At 40.6% G+C, this 16,255-nt stretch overlaps 1 protein-coding gene across 1 annotated transcript in view; it reads left to right on the forward strand.

The window, feature by feature from the left end:
• The window catches only part of SPATA5L1 (spermatogenesis associated 5 like 1), a 46,369-nt gene extending 30,142 nt beyond the window's left edge, over positions 1-16,227 (forward strand). The window contains exons 5-9 of the mRNA XM_040414027.1: positions 2,148-2,357; positions 5,913-6,134; positions 10,503-10,637; positions 12,757-12,882; positions 15,652-16,227. Coding sequence (XP_040269961.1) covers positions 2,148-2,357; positions 5,913-6,134; positions 10,503-10,637; positions 12,757-12,882; positions 15,652-15,831 — 873 coding nt within the window. The 3' untranslated portion in view covers positions 15,832-16,227. The remainder of the gene's footprint in view (positions 1-2,147; positions 2,358-5,912; positions 6,135-10,502; positions 10,638-12,756; positions 12,883-15,651) is intronic.
• The last annotated feature ends 28 nt before the right edge of the window (positions 16,228-16,255 follow it).

Below are 16,255 nucleotides of genomic sequence, written 5' to 3' on the forward strand. Positions count from 1 at the left end.
AACGAATAACCAGTCTCTTAAAGGGTTTCTGTCATCAGAAAAATCGTTATGTAGCTGGCTGACATTAGCGATGTGCTAATGTCAGCAGAACATAACTGTATGACTTTTATCTCCCTGCCTGCCGCCGTTCGCGCTAAATAATGACTTTTATAATATGCAAATGAGCCTCTAGGTGCTAGTCGGGCGTTGCTGCAGCACCTAGAGGCTCTGTCCTCTCACCGTTTCGCACGCCCTTGTAAAGGCGATTGACATCCTCGGTCTCCTCCGTGCTCCGCAAATCCCGCGCCGTCCATTTTAGTATGAGGCACAGGCGCAGTGAGAGAAGGAAGCTTGCCTGCTGCCGTCCTTTATTCACTGCGCCTCATACTAAAATGGACGCCGCAGGATTTGCAGGGCACAGAGGAGACCGAGGATGTCAATCACCTTTACATGGGGCGTGTCAAACGGTGAGAGCAACGCCCCACTAGCACCTAGAGGTTCATTTCCATATTATAAAAGTCATTATTTAGCGCGAACGGCGGCAGGCAGGGAGTTATAAATCATACAGTTATGTTCTGCTGACATTAGCACATCGCTAATGTCAGCCAGCTACATAACGATTTTTCTGATGACAGAAACCCTTTAACATAGAGACATTACGCAAGAATGTGTTATGATATATCTTAGGCACTTGTCTCTTCCTTGTGCTACTGTTTTTTTCAAAAGGGGTGTCTGAGATGTTTTCAAAAAATTTGGCAGGGATGTGTTCTAGTAGTAATAATAAAAAATGATACTTACTGTCCTGAACTACCTCTGACTTCCTCAACAGCCTTTGATGTTCTGACTGCTGAAGCTACCGTAATTAGTTATGTTGCCTTATATTTCAGAGGCGAGTGATTGGCTCCAGCATCCAGTAGTACATCATAGCTGCAGCAGCAGAGGGGTCAGGAATGGAGGGAGTTCAGGGCAATAAGTATAATTTATTTTTAATCATTACTGTAATTACTGTCCCTGCATATAAAATTAACTCTGACAGCCCCTTCAAAAGAAATGGACACATTTTATGACTCCTCTTTGCTTCTTCTTATTTTTTTTAAAGCTGCATGATCTAAAACGCAAGATAAAGTTGGCTCGGTGCACTCACATACGCCACTTTTCTGGCAAATTTTGTTTGGGACCATCTCAATAGTATAAATTGGCCGACATTCACCATTGTGGCTGTGTCTGAATATTGGCATATTGGGACAGATTTACTGATACTGTCTGGACAGTGTAAACCTAGACAGCTGTAAACTGTGCCAGATTTATCACAGTGGTTGATGATAAATCTGCCACACCTTTAGATTGTCTACTCTAACATTACATCACTTAATTGTTGGCTAAATTTACCAAAAAAAAAAAATGCCGTTAATTTTTGGTGCATTTTTTTTTTTGGAGCATAGCATTGCTTTTAAGTCATGTTCCCTTTTTCCGTGAAGCCCTTGTTGGATAAAGCTGGAAAACTTTAAAAAGTGTAGAGCAAGGCATGTATAGGATTTATTTGGTGCAAACTGTTCCAAAATTCAGGCGTCAATCTGCCGCATTGTGTGCAGAAATCTAGTGCATTCTTCATGCAAAACGTCACATCCGTTTAGACATTTAGTCATACAGCGCAAAGCCATTGTGATAAATCTAGAACAGTTTTATACTGGATTAATGCGGTCTACATTTTAGACTGGATTAGTAAATCTACCCCACTGAGTTGTGGATTAAGGGCACAAAAAAACGGAAATATATTTACCAACTTCCAGTGCATTGAAGAGTAAACTCTACTATACCCATGTTCCACGGCTAGAAAATCTTGAAATCCAAAGAACCGTCAGATGCTTCCACTTCTGGGCTTGTTTATAGGATTTGGGCTCTGGTATACCTGCACTCATGTTTTTAAGTATGTTATCTGGAAAAATGACATTAATAGAGGTATCCTTCCATTACACAGCACTGTAAGGAAAGTTCAGCCATTTCTAACCCAGTTGTTTTGGCAGGGAGTAAATAGTGGTATTTCATAATTACAGTATATTCTGCAATGTGTGCATCTATGTAGTCTTGTAATACATTATGACTACTGATAAGGAGGGTTAAAAGTGATAACTGGGTACAGCTTAATGCAAATTCATCTTTATTTCTAGAGCATTGAATGGCCCATGAAGTATCCTGATGCTTTCATGAGGATGGGATTAACGCTGCCCAAAGGCGTTTTACTATATGGGCCTCCGGGATGTGCCAAAACCACACTGGTGAAAGCTGTGGCCACCAGCTGCCATTGCTCGTTTTTCTCAGTTAGTGGTGCTGATCTTTTCTCTCCATATGTGGGGGATTCGGAGAAGACTTTAGCACAGGTAAGAATATTAAATATAGAATATTGAAGCAGATTTGCCTCCTGATTTTTTCACTTAAAGGAGTTTGTGCCACAAAAATATTAGATTTTTTTTTTAAACCAGCACCTGGATCTGAATACTTTAGTAATTGCATATGATTAAAAAAAATTGGTATAGTTCAATTAAATATATCTGTATAGAGCCCCCTGCTGTTTGTTATTTTCCTTATTTCTTGTCCACCTGACTGAGGTGGTCGCACATGCTCATTTTAAAACTCCAACTGCCACCAGCCCTATCTTTTGTTAGAAGCTATGGCAGTTAGGCCTCTTTCACACAAGCGAGTTTTCCCGCGCGGGTGCAATGCGTGACGTGAACGCATTGCACCCGCACTGAATCCGGACCCATTCATTTCTATGGGGCTGTGCACATGACCGGTGATTTTCACGCATCACTTGTGCGTTGCGTGAAAATCGCAGCATGTTCTATATTCTGCGTTTTTCACGCAACGCAGGCCCCATAGAATTGAATGGGGCTGCGTGAAAATCGCACCGCATCCACAAGCAAGTGCGGATGTGGTGCGATTTTCACGCACGGTTGCTAGGAGACGATCGGGATGGGGACCCGATCATTATTATTTTCCCTTATAACATGGTTATAAGGGAAAATAATAGCATTCTTAATACAGAATGTATAGTACAATAGGGCTGGAGGGGTTAAAAAAAAAAAAATAATAATATAACTCGCCTTAATCCACTTGATCGCGCAGCCCGGCTTCTCTTCTTTCGTCTTCTTTGCTGTGCACAGGAAAAGGACCTTTGACGTCACTGCGCTCATCATATCGTCCGTCACATGATCCATCACCATGGTAAAAGATCATGTGATGGACCATGTGATGAGCGCAGTGACGTCATCAAAGGTCCTAAAGAAGAGGACAGAAGAGATGCCAGCTGCATGAACAAGTGGATTAAGGTGAGTTAAATAATTTTTTATTTTTTTTTTAACCCCTCCAGCCCTATTGTACTATGCATTCTGTATTCAGAATGCTATTATTTTCCCTTATAACCATGTTATAAGGGGAAATAATACAATCTACACAACCTTGCACCCAAACCTGAACTTCTGTAAAGAAGTTTGGGTCTGGGTATCACATTCAGTTTTTTTATCACGCGCGTGCACCCGCACGATAAAAACTGATTAACGGAACCGAATCGCAGTCAAAACTGACTGCAATTGCGTACCTACTCGCGCGGGTTTGCCGCAACGCATCCGGACCTTATCCGGACACGCTCGTCTGCAAGGGGCCTTACAGGGAAAGAGCTACAGCAGAAAGGACCCCCATCCCCGAGCTGCCAGCCTAAAATAAATTTAGCAGAGCAACTGGAGCAATGAATGGGAAGATCTATGGGAGGTAAAGGACTAGTTCATAGAAACATAGAATATGTCGGCAGATAAGAACCATTTGGCCCATCTAGTCTGCCCAATATACTGAATACTATGGATAGCCCCCGGCCCTATCTTATATGAAGGATGGCCTTATGCCTATCCCATGCATGCTTAAACCCCTTCACTGTATTTGCAGCTACCACTTCTGCAGGAAGGCTATTCCATGCATCCACTACTCTCTCAGTAAAGTAATACTTCCTTATATTACTTTTAAACCTTTGCCCCTCTAATTTAAAACTGTCCTCTTGTGGTAGTTTTTCTTCTTTTAAATATGCTCTCTTCCTTTACCGAGTTGATTCCCTTTATGTATTTAAAAGTTTCTATCATATCCCCTCTGTCTCTTCTTTCTTCCAAGCTATACATATTAAGGTCCTTTAACCTTTCCTGGTAAGTTTTATCCTGCAATCCATGTACTAGTTTAGTAGCTCTTCTCTGAACTCTCTCTAGAGTATCTATATCCTTCTGGAGATATGGCCTCCAGTACTGCGCACAATACTCCAAGTGAGGTCTCACCAGTGTTCTGTACAGCGGCATAAGCACTTCACTCTTTCTACTGCTTATACCTCTCCCTATACATCCAAGCATTCTGCTGGCATTTCGTGCTGCTCTATTACATTGTCTTCCCACCTTTAAGTCTTCTGAAATAATTACTCCTAAATCCCTTTCCTCAGATACTGAGGTCAGGACTGTGTCAAATATTCTATATTCTGCCCTTGGGTTTTTACGCCCCAGGTGCATTATCTTGCACTTATCCACATTAAATTTCAGTTTCCAGAGTTCTGACCATTCTTCTAGTTTTCCTAAATCCTTTTCCATTTGGCGTTTCCCTCCAGGAACATCAACCCTGTTACATATCTTTGTGTCATCAGCAAAAAGACAAACCTTACCAGCGAGGCCTTTTGCAATATCACTTATGAAGATATTAAACAAAATCGGTCCCAGTACAGATCCCTGTGGAACCCCACTGGTAACATTACCTTGTTTTGAATGTTCTCCATTGACTACAACCCTCTGTTGTCTGTCACTCAGCCACTGCCTAATCCACTCAACAATATGGGAGTCCATGCTCAATGACTGCAGTTTATTGATAAGTCTTCTATGTGGGACAGTGTCAAAAGCCTTACTAAAATCTAGATATGCGATGTCTACTGCACCTCCACCGTCTATTATTTTATTCACCCAGTCAAAAAAATCTATAAGATTTGTTTGACATGATCTCCCTGAAGTAAACCCATGTTGTTTTTCATCTTGCAATCCATGGGATTTTAGATGTTCCACAATCCTATCCTTTAATAGGGTTTCCATTAATTTGCCTACTATTGATGTCAGACTCACTGGTCTATAGTTGCTCGATTCCTCCCTACTACCTTTCTTGTGAATGGGCACGACATTTGCCAATTTCCAATCTTCCGGGACGACTCCTGTTACTAATGATTGGTTAAATAAATCTGTTAACGGTTTTGCCAGCTCACCACTAAGCTCTTTTAATAATTTTGGGTGTATCTCATCAGGCCCCTGTGACTTATCTGTCTTCACCTTAGACAGCAAACTTAGAACATCTTCCTCTGTAAAGATACATGCATCAAATGATTTAATAGTCATTCTTTCTAGTGGAGGTCCTTCTCCTTTTTCTTTTGTAAAAACTGAACAGAAGTATTCATTAAGGCAGTCGGCTAGCCCTTTATTCTCTTCTACATACCTTCCGTCCTTTGTTTTTAATTTAGTTATTCCTTGTTTTAATTTCCTTTTTTCATTTATATATCTGAAGAATGTCTTATCCCCTTTTTTCATAGACTGAGCTAGTTTTTCTTCTGCCTGCGCTTTAGAAGTTCTTATAACTTGCTTGGCCTCTCTCTGCCTAATCTTGTAGATTTCCTTATCTTCATTGCTCTGGGTTTTTTTATAATTACAAAATGCTAGCTTTTTATTCTGTAAAGAAGTTTGGGTCTGGGTATCACATTCAGTTTTAGCTTTGTTCCAAAAAAAAAAAGAGACTGTCATGTACTATTTGATGTCTGATTTCAATTTTTTACATCAATCATGGCATAACCCTTTTAATGACATTGACAGATGTCCACAGACATTTGTAGGTGGTTTCTCTGAGATGTAGCATGATTCTTTTTACCTACACAGCTTTTCCGGCAAGCAAGAGCAAGCACTCCAGCCATTGTGTTTCTAGATGAGATTGATGCAATTGTGGGGTGTCGCACAGAAAGCAGAGCAGGGTCTGGTGTCCAAGAGAGAATTCTTTCGGTTCTACTAAATGAACTTGATGGAGTTGGGTTGAAGGTAACTGAACGCAGGGGAAGACAAGTACTTCTGGAGGGTGATCTTGAGCACTGCCACAATGAAGAGGTCAGTAAACAATAGGGAAGAAATCTAGTTTTTTTTTCTGATAGTCTGGTTGGTCTTATGTATTTTCCCCATGTTTGCTATTTTTTTGCTGCAGAATTCAGATATACAATGAACATTTCATACACTGTAACCACTGAGCTAGTCAGTTACTTGTGTTTCTGTGACATTTGTGCGGCACTTTTTCTGTATTAAAGGGGTTCCCCGAGCTTTTAGTACAGACTTGCAGTGTGCACATCCCGTCTCCTCATACATCTGATCCTGAGGATAGGCCAGCAATATTAAAAGCCTAGAGAACCCTTTTAAATATGGAAGAAAACAGTGGGAAATCCTGTTTTCTATGTAACCATTTTAGTAACATCTCCAAAAACCTGCTGATTAAATAACAAAGGTAAATCAGGCCCTTTGGTGTACATTAAAGATATAAAATATTTTGTTTAACCCCTTCCCACTACAACCATTTTCATTTTTTTTATTTTTTATTTTTATTCCTGCCTTGCAAAAGCCATATTGTTTTTTTTCCATTCACAAAGCCTTATGGGGCTTGTTTCTTGTGGGACAAGTTATAGTTTCTAATGGTACCGTTTAATATTCCATACAATGTATTGGGAAGCCAGTAGAATTATTAACCCCTTAAGGACTCAGCCCTATTTCATTTTAAGGACTTGGCCATTTTTTGCAAATCTGACCAGTGTCACTTTAAGTGCTGATAACTTTAAAATGCTTTGACTTATCCAGGCCATTCTGAGATTGTTTTTTCGTCACATATTGTACTTCTTGACACTGGTAAAATGAAGTAAAAAAAAAATCATTTTTATTTATAAAAAAAATACCAAATTTCCAAGTTTTAATTTCTCTACTTCTAGAATACATAGTAATACCTCCAAAAATAGTTATTACTTTACATTCCCCATATGTCTACTTCATGTTTGGATCATTTTGGGAATGATATTTTATTTTTTGGGGATGTTACAAGGCTTAGAAGTTTAGAAGCAAATCTTGAAATTTTTCTGAAATTTTCAAAAACCCAATTTTTAGGGACCAGTTCAGGTCTGAAGTCACTTTGCGAGGCTTACATAATAGAAAACACCCCAAAATCACCCCATTCTATAAACTACACCCCTCAAGGTATTCAAAACTGATTTTACAAACTTTGTTAACCCTTTAGGTGTTCCACAAGAATTAATGGAAAATACAATTTAAAAATTTCACTTTTTTGGCAGATTTTCCATTTTAATATTTTTTTTACTTTTACAAAGCAAGGGTTAACAGCCAAACAAAACTCAATATTTATGGCCCTGATTCTGTAGTCTATAGAAACACCCCATATGTGGTCGTAAACAGCTGTATGGGCACACGGCAGGGTGCAGAAGGAAAGGAATGACATACGGTTTTTGGAAGGCAGATTTTGCTGGACTGTTTTTTTTGACACCATGTCCCATTTGAAGCCCCCCTGATGCACCCCTAGAGTAGAAACTCCAAAAAAGTGGCCCCATTTTAGAAACTACAGGATAGGGTGGCAGTATTGTTGGTACTAGTTTAGGGTACATATGATTTTTGGTTGCTCTATATTACACTTTTTGTGAGGCAAGATAACAAGAAATAGCTGTGTTTTGGCACCGTTTTTATTTTTTATTATTTATAACATTCATCTGACAGGTTAGATCATGTGATATTTTTATAGACCAGGTTGTCACGGATGCGGCGATACTTAATATGTATACTTTTTTATTTATTTATGTAAGTTTTACACAATGATTTCTTTTTTGAAGCCAAAAAAATCATGTTTTAGTGTTTCCATAGTCTGAGAGCCATATTTTTTTCAGTTTTTAGGCGATTATCTTAGGTAGGGTCTCATTTTTTGCAGGATGAGATGACGGTTTGATTGGCACTATTTTGTGGTGCTATATGATATTTTGATCGCTTGCTATTACACTTTTAGTGATGTAAGGTGACAAAAAATTGTTTATTTAGCACAGTTTTTATTTTTTATGGTGTTTATCTGAGGGGTTAGGTCATGTGATTTTTTTTTTTTATAGAGCCGGTCGATACAAACGCAGCGATACCCCGTACCGGTACGTCATGGGTCCTTAAGGACTCGGGAACCATGCCGTACCGGTACGTCATGGGTCCTTAAGGGGTTAATGGGGTGGAACTGGAAAAAAAAAAAAACAATTGCGCCATTCTTTAACCCTTTCCTGATGCGGCAATTTTCCGTTTTTTTTTTTTTAGCTCCCTGCCTTCCTAGAGCCAGAACTTTTTTATTTTTTCGTTCACATAGCCGTATGAGGGTTTATGTTTTGCAGGACAAGTTGTACTATCTAATGCCACCATTTAATACCACATATGTATAGCTTTTCTTGCATTTTCATAATGGAAAAAATTTTTTTTTTAAAAAACGCCATATTCTGACCCCCATAACTTATTTTTATAGTTATGTCTATTGAGGATTGTGGGGCTCATTTTTTACGCGGGACGATCAGTAGTTTTTGATAATGCCATTTTGGGGTGTGTATGACTTTCTGATCAATTTTATATATTTTTTCTATTTTTTTGGGAGATAGAGTTGAAAAAAAACGGCAAGTCGGCCATTCACCGTATGGGATAACTTTTTTTTATATTTTAATAGTACGGGCGTTTTCACACATGGCAAATATTTTTTTTAAATTCATTTATTTTGCTTTTGAGGAAATGGTGTTAATTTGAATTTTTATATATATATATATATATATATATATATATATATATATATTTTTTTATATTTTTCAAACATTTATTTATTTTTTTTTACTTACTATTTTAATTTTGTTAGGTCCCCAAGTAGACCACAACTTGCAATCATCACATTGCAACTTGTACAGAATAATGGAATTTGTTCCATTATTTTGTACTGAAATTGCTATATGCCAGTTCAGTGCTGCCGCCTGCTGGCCTGAACTGGGATGTACGGATAATGACCCTGGAAGCCAAGTACAGGCTCCGGCTTTTCCTGTCACATTCAACCACATCATCTGAGGGATTAAATGTCCACGATCGGTGGTAATGCCGACATTAGTTGCGGGTACCTGCTATATGAAACAGCAGGCACCCGATGGCTATATAGGCGCCATCTTGAGGATAGGTCATCAATATTAAAATCCCAGAAAACTTCTTTAAACTCATTTACAGGGCTATTACATTCTTGCTCATCAGATCCCTCTTTTTGATATTTAAAGGGGTATTCCCATCTCAGACACTAGAATATAACTAGGATATCACATTAATGTTAGATACGTGCAGGACCTGCTCTTATATCCAGAAGGGAGCCCCCAAAGTAAAGGGGAGCATGCCGCTTTCCACTCACTGCTATGAACGTTGTATAGCGGTGAATGGAGAGCATACTGCGCATACACAGTCAGCTCTCCATTCACCAAAAAAGTTCGTGTCTTTTTGACACCAGAAAACTGTCATCACACTGGGCTTGATAACAGAAGTCCTAACTGTTATCAGTTTCTCTCAGTAGCGTAGTGTCACAGTTTGGGCCTGTAACTTCAAGCATCAATCATATCTAGGTTGTAAATTGTAGTGTACACTAAAGCTACTTTCACACTAGCGTTGTTTGAATCCATCGTTCAATTCAGTCACCGGAACTGCCTGCCGGATCCGGAAAAACGTGTGAAAATGGATTACATTTGAATCCTGATCAGGATTTTGATCACAATGAAAAAATGCATTGGAAAAAACGGATCCGCCATTTATGGACTTTAACTTTTTTTTTCACATTTTTCGGGTTTAACATGCAAAAGCCGGATCCGGTTTGACGGAACACACGGCGCCGGATCCGGCGTTAATGCAAGTCAATGGGAAAAAGGCCGGATCCGGCATTCAGTCAAAGTGTTCTGGATTTTTGGCCGGAGGTAAAAATACAACATGCTACGGTTTTCTGAAAAGCCTGATCAGTCAAAAAGACTGAACTGAAGACATCCTGATGCATCCTGAACGGATTACTCTCCATTCAGAATACATTAGGATAAAACTGATCAGTTCTTTTCCGGATTTGAGCCCCTAGGTCGGAACTCAGCACCGGAAAAGAAAAACGCTAGTGTGAAAGTACCCTAAGGGAATTTTTTTAATTCTCATGGTAATTTTCATTAAAAAAATAAAATAATGATTACTGCTAAACGATGGCAACATTTTGCTATGTCACCACCGCTAAGTGTGAACTTGTTCTAATTGTTTGTACCTTTGTCCATGTGATGCATCTGGTACTGCTCAATGAACTGCGAAACCAGAACAGCACCGTTTCTGAAAAAGAGAAAGCCCTTTTTTCCTAATCCTGGACAACCCCTTTTATTGTCAATTCTTTTTGCTGTTTTTCCCTCTGCATTTCAGCTGGAGTTTAAGGAAGTTCTCAATAGATCCGTGATGGTTGTTGCAGCAACAAACCGACCGGATGTTTTAGACGATGCTTTGTTGCGGCCAGGGCGACTGGACAAGCTCCTCTATATACCACCACCTGATGATAAGGTAATAGACTGAAGCTGAACACATTAGAGGTGTTTCAGCAGGGTGTTACTAGGTGCTTATTTCCACTGCCACAGAAAATATGTCCTACATCACAACCTTCCATTATGAAAAAACACAAAATGCATTTGTGGCAAGTGTTGGAAACCATCCCGGTTTTGAACTGTTGGAACATGGATTCCCACTGCAGCTGTTAGAGGAGCAGCACATATATCACATCCACTTCAGGGATGAGGAGAGTTGATTTTGTTGTCTAGCTGCCATTATATAGCTGTAAACAAAGGCAAGTCGCATTAGATAATAATTGTGCCGTTGAGCCATAGCCACTCCAGATGCCAATTTATGATACACTGTGTAAATGCTTCTAGGAGTAAGTAGTTGTTCTGTAAGTAATCTGTAACTCTAAATGCGCATTTACACCTGCAGAGCAGCAGCAGCAGATTGTCAGGAAGTAAGCGTTCCTCCCGACAGTCGACTGCTCGTTCAATGAAGAAGAAACCTTTACATGCAGCGATCACCTCCACAGTATGAGGTTGCAATTGCTCATCCTCATAGACAGCACAATCTGCTGCCCAGAAAGGATAATTTAGGTGCCTGCATGACGACGGGCAGATTGTCGGGAACGAGTGTTCACAGGAAAAAAATTTCCCCCGATAATCTGCCTGTGTAAATCCACTTTTAGGCATAAAGAAGTATAGTAAGGGTCCTTTTACACAGGCAGATAATTGCCTGAAATGAGTGGCAGTTAATGATATAGCAAATCGATTATTAAAGGACATCTGTCAGTAGATTTGTACCTATGAAACTGGCTGACCTGTTGCACGTGCACTCGGCAGCTGAAGGCATCTGGGTTGGTCCCATATTTATATATGCTCACATTGCACATGAAGCTGTAATATATGCAAATGAATCTCTAGGAGCAATGCCGTCGTTGCCGTTATCCTAGAGGCTCTGCTCTCTCTGCAACTACCACGCCCTCTCTACTTTGATTGACAGGGCTAAGCAGGCATGATGATGTTTTCACTGCCTGGCCCCGTCAATCAAATGCAGAGGGTGCAACTATTGTGGAAAGAGCTGAGCCACTAGGCCCAATATGCAGGCACATGTGAATATGGGACAAACACAGATGCCTTCAGCTGCCAAGCGCACATGTAACAGGTCAGTCAGTTTCAGGAGCCCTTTAAAAGAATATTTTAGGCTGGTCAATTGTCAGAGTTGAACACTGCACAAATGATTGTGCACTTACAATGAATCTTGTGGGCATTATTTTCCATTATTGTCAGCAGCACATCCCCTGTTTGCATTGGACAATGTACAGCCAACAAACTATCATGTTTACTGGCACATAAAAGATGCGATGTGGCGACAGACAAGCATGCGCTCATTTGTTGGCTCACTGCATTGCCTGTTATATAGAGCAGTGATCTGAAACAAAGCTTTCTATGAACATACTTACGTTTATTGGCCAATGTTAATTGCCCTTCAGGGTGAAATCACACATGGCAGACTTGTTGCAACTGTCCTGTTTATCTGAATAGGGCTTTCAGAAATCCATGCACATACAGATATATCAAACAATTTTTTTTTAACTGCAGACATTTCTGCAACATATTGCTCTGTAAGAAAGACTTTCTCTATAGAGAAATACTAAACTAAGAGCAATTTGCAAGAGGTTTTCTTATTACCCTACAGAGAGACTACGTAGCTACCATTTTTTTTAAATAGCTCAGAAATGCTGTCATATAGTGATTGAAAAATAAAAATCAAGTGTAACTAGCATTACTTCCAGTAAATTTGAAGATATCTTCAGTCTACTCCAGGGCCCCTTAACTCCGGTCCTGTTTTCAGGATTTCCTTAGTGTCAATGCATCAGGACTTACCTCAGGTATTCATTCTGTGGGATATTCTCAAATCATGAGGGGTAGATGGGCCCTGTGAACTGGCGGTGAGGAACAGTGCTCTACTCAATGCATTACTATGGATAGTGATTTAATTTTATTTTCTAATGAGAACAAGTCTAGCTCTAGGCTTAGCCTACGGCTCCATACAACTTGTAGGTTGTATGAAGCCAAAAGGTTTCTGAACTTCTTTCCTTTATATATAATATCCTTTTGTGTTACAGGCCCGTTTATCCATACTTAAAATATGTACCAATAGTATGCCACTTGCTAACAATGTAAGTCTGGACAACCTGGCAGCCTCTACCCAGTACTACTCTGGAGCGGATCTTCAAAATCTCTGTAAAGAGGTGAGAGACTGAAGATTTATGTAGGTGACTCAAAGGGGCTATCCAACCTAAATCAAACATTACTGACAGGCTGGAATATAAAAAAAATATATCTTTAGATATTTCCTCTGTTCCAGCACTGCAATCCTCCCTGGACCAGAAATGACTATGTCTAATCAGTGGTCATGTGACAACTGCAGCCAATCACTGGCCTCAGCGGTGTCTTGTCTGCGAACAGTATGTGACCACAGAGTCTCAGCGGAAACAGTGGGACTTTTAGGGTTCATTCACACGACCGTATTTATGTGTCCACATCCATTCTGCAATTTTGTAGAACGGATGTAGACCCATTCATTTCAATGTGGCTGGAAAAGATGCGAACAGCACACTGTGTGTTGTCCGCATCCGTACTAACGTTCCGCGGCCCCTCAAAAAAGATAGAGCACGTCCTATTCTTGTCCGCAATTGGGGACAAGAATAGGTGTTTCTTTCACAGGGCTGGCTGTGTGTGTTCTGCAGAATGCACACGACCGTTATCAATGTTTTGCGGACCGCAAAACACATATGGTCATCTGAATGAGCCTTTAAAAGGGAGGATGTAAACCGGTTGTCTGTCAATTTCAGAAACCACTTTATAGAGCATTTCCATTATTGAACGCTCTAGCAGCAACCACTGCTCTGCACACACTGTGCTGTAGCTGGACTTTTGTACTTACTGTAAAAAAAAAAAAGCTCTCACTGAATTCACTTAGGGGGCACAGTATTATGGATATATGATGTGCCACTAGGCATTACAAAGTGTTGGCTCTGCTTCAGTGGACTAGACCCTATCCAAAGACTAATCAGTTTGCGCCAACAGCAGTAGAAGAGAAACAAAATGAGAAAAATACATGAAACTAGCATGTCCTGGACCCAGGACGAACAAAAAAAAAACTGAACAAACTCTGGGGGAGAGGGCAAGCTGTGTTCCCCAATAAATGCAACAAAAAAGGGATTTTACAGAAAATACAAAAATTTAATTTTCTCGTTAATATAATTGGGGGAATAAAGTAAAGTCCCTGAGGGTGGAAGATACGCAATGGACCTGCCTAATGCACAGATTCCTGTAGTACCTGATACCCAAAAGTGACATTGGCAGAAGCCATTGTATGGATCTAGTAGAATTTGGCAAATGTGTGAACCCAGGAGGCAGATGCCTGAAGCCGGACCACCCAGGAGGCTCTGACTGCTCGAGTGGAATAGGTGGGATCCAAAAGGGTGAAACCCCACCCTTTGACTGGTAAGTTTCTAAAGTGGTAGACCTGATCCACTTGGCGATGGATGTCGCCAGATGCTTGTATGGATCTTCCATCACAACAAAGTAGTAGTCAGTCCAGTGAAATTATTCCATCAAGGCCAGAGAGACTCTGACCACATTAAGTCTGTGAAAAGAGCGCTCTTGGAATGAGAAGAGCAGGGCCTAAAGAAGGGAGTGTCAGAGAGGTATACTTCATGACACTTGCCAAAAAGCTTGACACAAGAGGAAAGCAATAAGTGACTTTTTGGACATGGCATTAGCCATCCAAGGTTGAAGTAGGATGGTATGCTGAGCAGCAATAGCATTGACAGACTCATGATTCATTTGTGGGACCTACCCCTGGAAGAAGAGGACCAATTATCTGGCCAATGAGGAGGGGGAGGCCACACTGGGGAGCAGTTTGGGCAGGCAGGCAGGCAGCCCAGTGATTCTACGACAGACTGGGGAAGGGGTGTGTAGGGTGGTCCCATTGAGTATAGATTGGTACAGGCTGGTCACAAGGCATTTGTTTTTATTAAAAAGTAGCCATAGCTGCAGAGGACTTGTATGTACAATGTTTTGGGAACAAAAAAAATAAGTAGCGCACAAGGCTATCCAACCAGACCAGGTGACCAACTTCAGGATCCAGGGAAGAAGAGCCTGCAGGCAATGTGAGGTGAAGCAACTTTGTGAAGACAGCCCTTGAGAGAGCCTGCACTAAAAAGGAACTGGTCTCGTAGAGGAGACCCTTCCACTGAAAACCAGATGATCTGGGGACTAAATGACATGCTGGTAAGTCACTTAAGGGGACAGGCAAAAGTGAGTACTAGGCATAGGAGACTAAATTAGACCAACTGCTAGCATGGCACATTTGGTGTGGAAGGAATAGGCACGACAGTGGGGCGCCAGGCCTCTGAGAGGTCAGGAAAGGCAGCCCATTGAGGAGGAAGGGGAGAAGCAGCAGTCAGTCCAAAAAAAGCTCCCCTCACCTTAGACCGCTTGGCTTTTAACAAAGAAAGTGCTTTATTTGGAATCTGGTGAGTGCAGCTATTTGCTTTCTCTACCTTCACTGGATGTTTGGAAACTATTTGGCTGAGCACCAGCCCCAGTGGATTGTTCTCTGATGCACATGGCTTACTTTTATATATCAATGTATGATGTCCAAATACTTACCCTCCAGCACCTTCGGGTACACGCACAGACACCCTTTTTGGAACCTCACCAAAGTGGAACCTTCAGCCACAGTAGTGGAACAAAAGGGAGACTCTGTGACCAGCATGTGGAGAACCTTTGTTTCTGGCACCCACTGGGAGGGCTAATGTGGCAGCCAACACTGATGAAAATATTTTTCATGCCTAGTGTCAGTCTGCTAGTGAGAGGGCCTGTACCTATGAAATTAACGAGAAATAGTTCTTCCACGCTAATCTACCTGAATGTGTGTCATAGTACATAGAGATGCAAAGAAATATTGACTTGTGTGTATAAAACTGATAGAGAATTGTTCATCTCTGCAGGCTGCCCTAACTGCATTACATGCAAGTGGATTACATGCTACGTGTGTAAATGAAGAACATTTTCAACAGGCTTTAGCATCTTACACCCCATCCCTGAACCCCGTGACCTCCCTTGCCTTTGAAAAACTACGTGGTCATACAGGACTGCTGCAGACTATCATCTCCACGAACTCCAAGTAATAACTTTATTATAACACGCTTTATTTTGCAGCTTCTATGCCATCCTTTCCATTGTTACAGAAATGTCAGCAATTTTCAAGTACAAATTTCAAAATTATTACATAGTTAATCTGTTGCAAGCGGAAGAACATTTACCAGTAATTACTGATACAATCTATTAAAAGTAACACATTTCAATACTCCTGTTTTATCTGCATTACCAATCACTTCATACACATGTACTGTGCATATAGAGATTTGTGTTTCGATGAAGATGGGAGGCCTCATTTAACAAGAGAACAGCCTGCTGTAATAGTTACAATGCACATACAAAAAATGTCCTCTGAATTCTCCTGACGTCTTTAGTAAATTCCCCATTAACTAAAAATTCAGGATCATTGTTCTCATATCTCTGCATTGCACTGTTCCTCTGTTATTCCTCCTG

Source organism: Bufo bufo, chromosome 1 (assembly GCF_905171765.1).
Source record: "Bufo bufo chromosome 1, aBufBuf1.1, whole genome shotgun sequence".
Classification (NCBI taxonomy): Eukaryota; Metazoa; Chordata; class Amphibia; order Anura; family Bufonidae; genus Bufo; species Bufo bufo.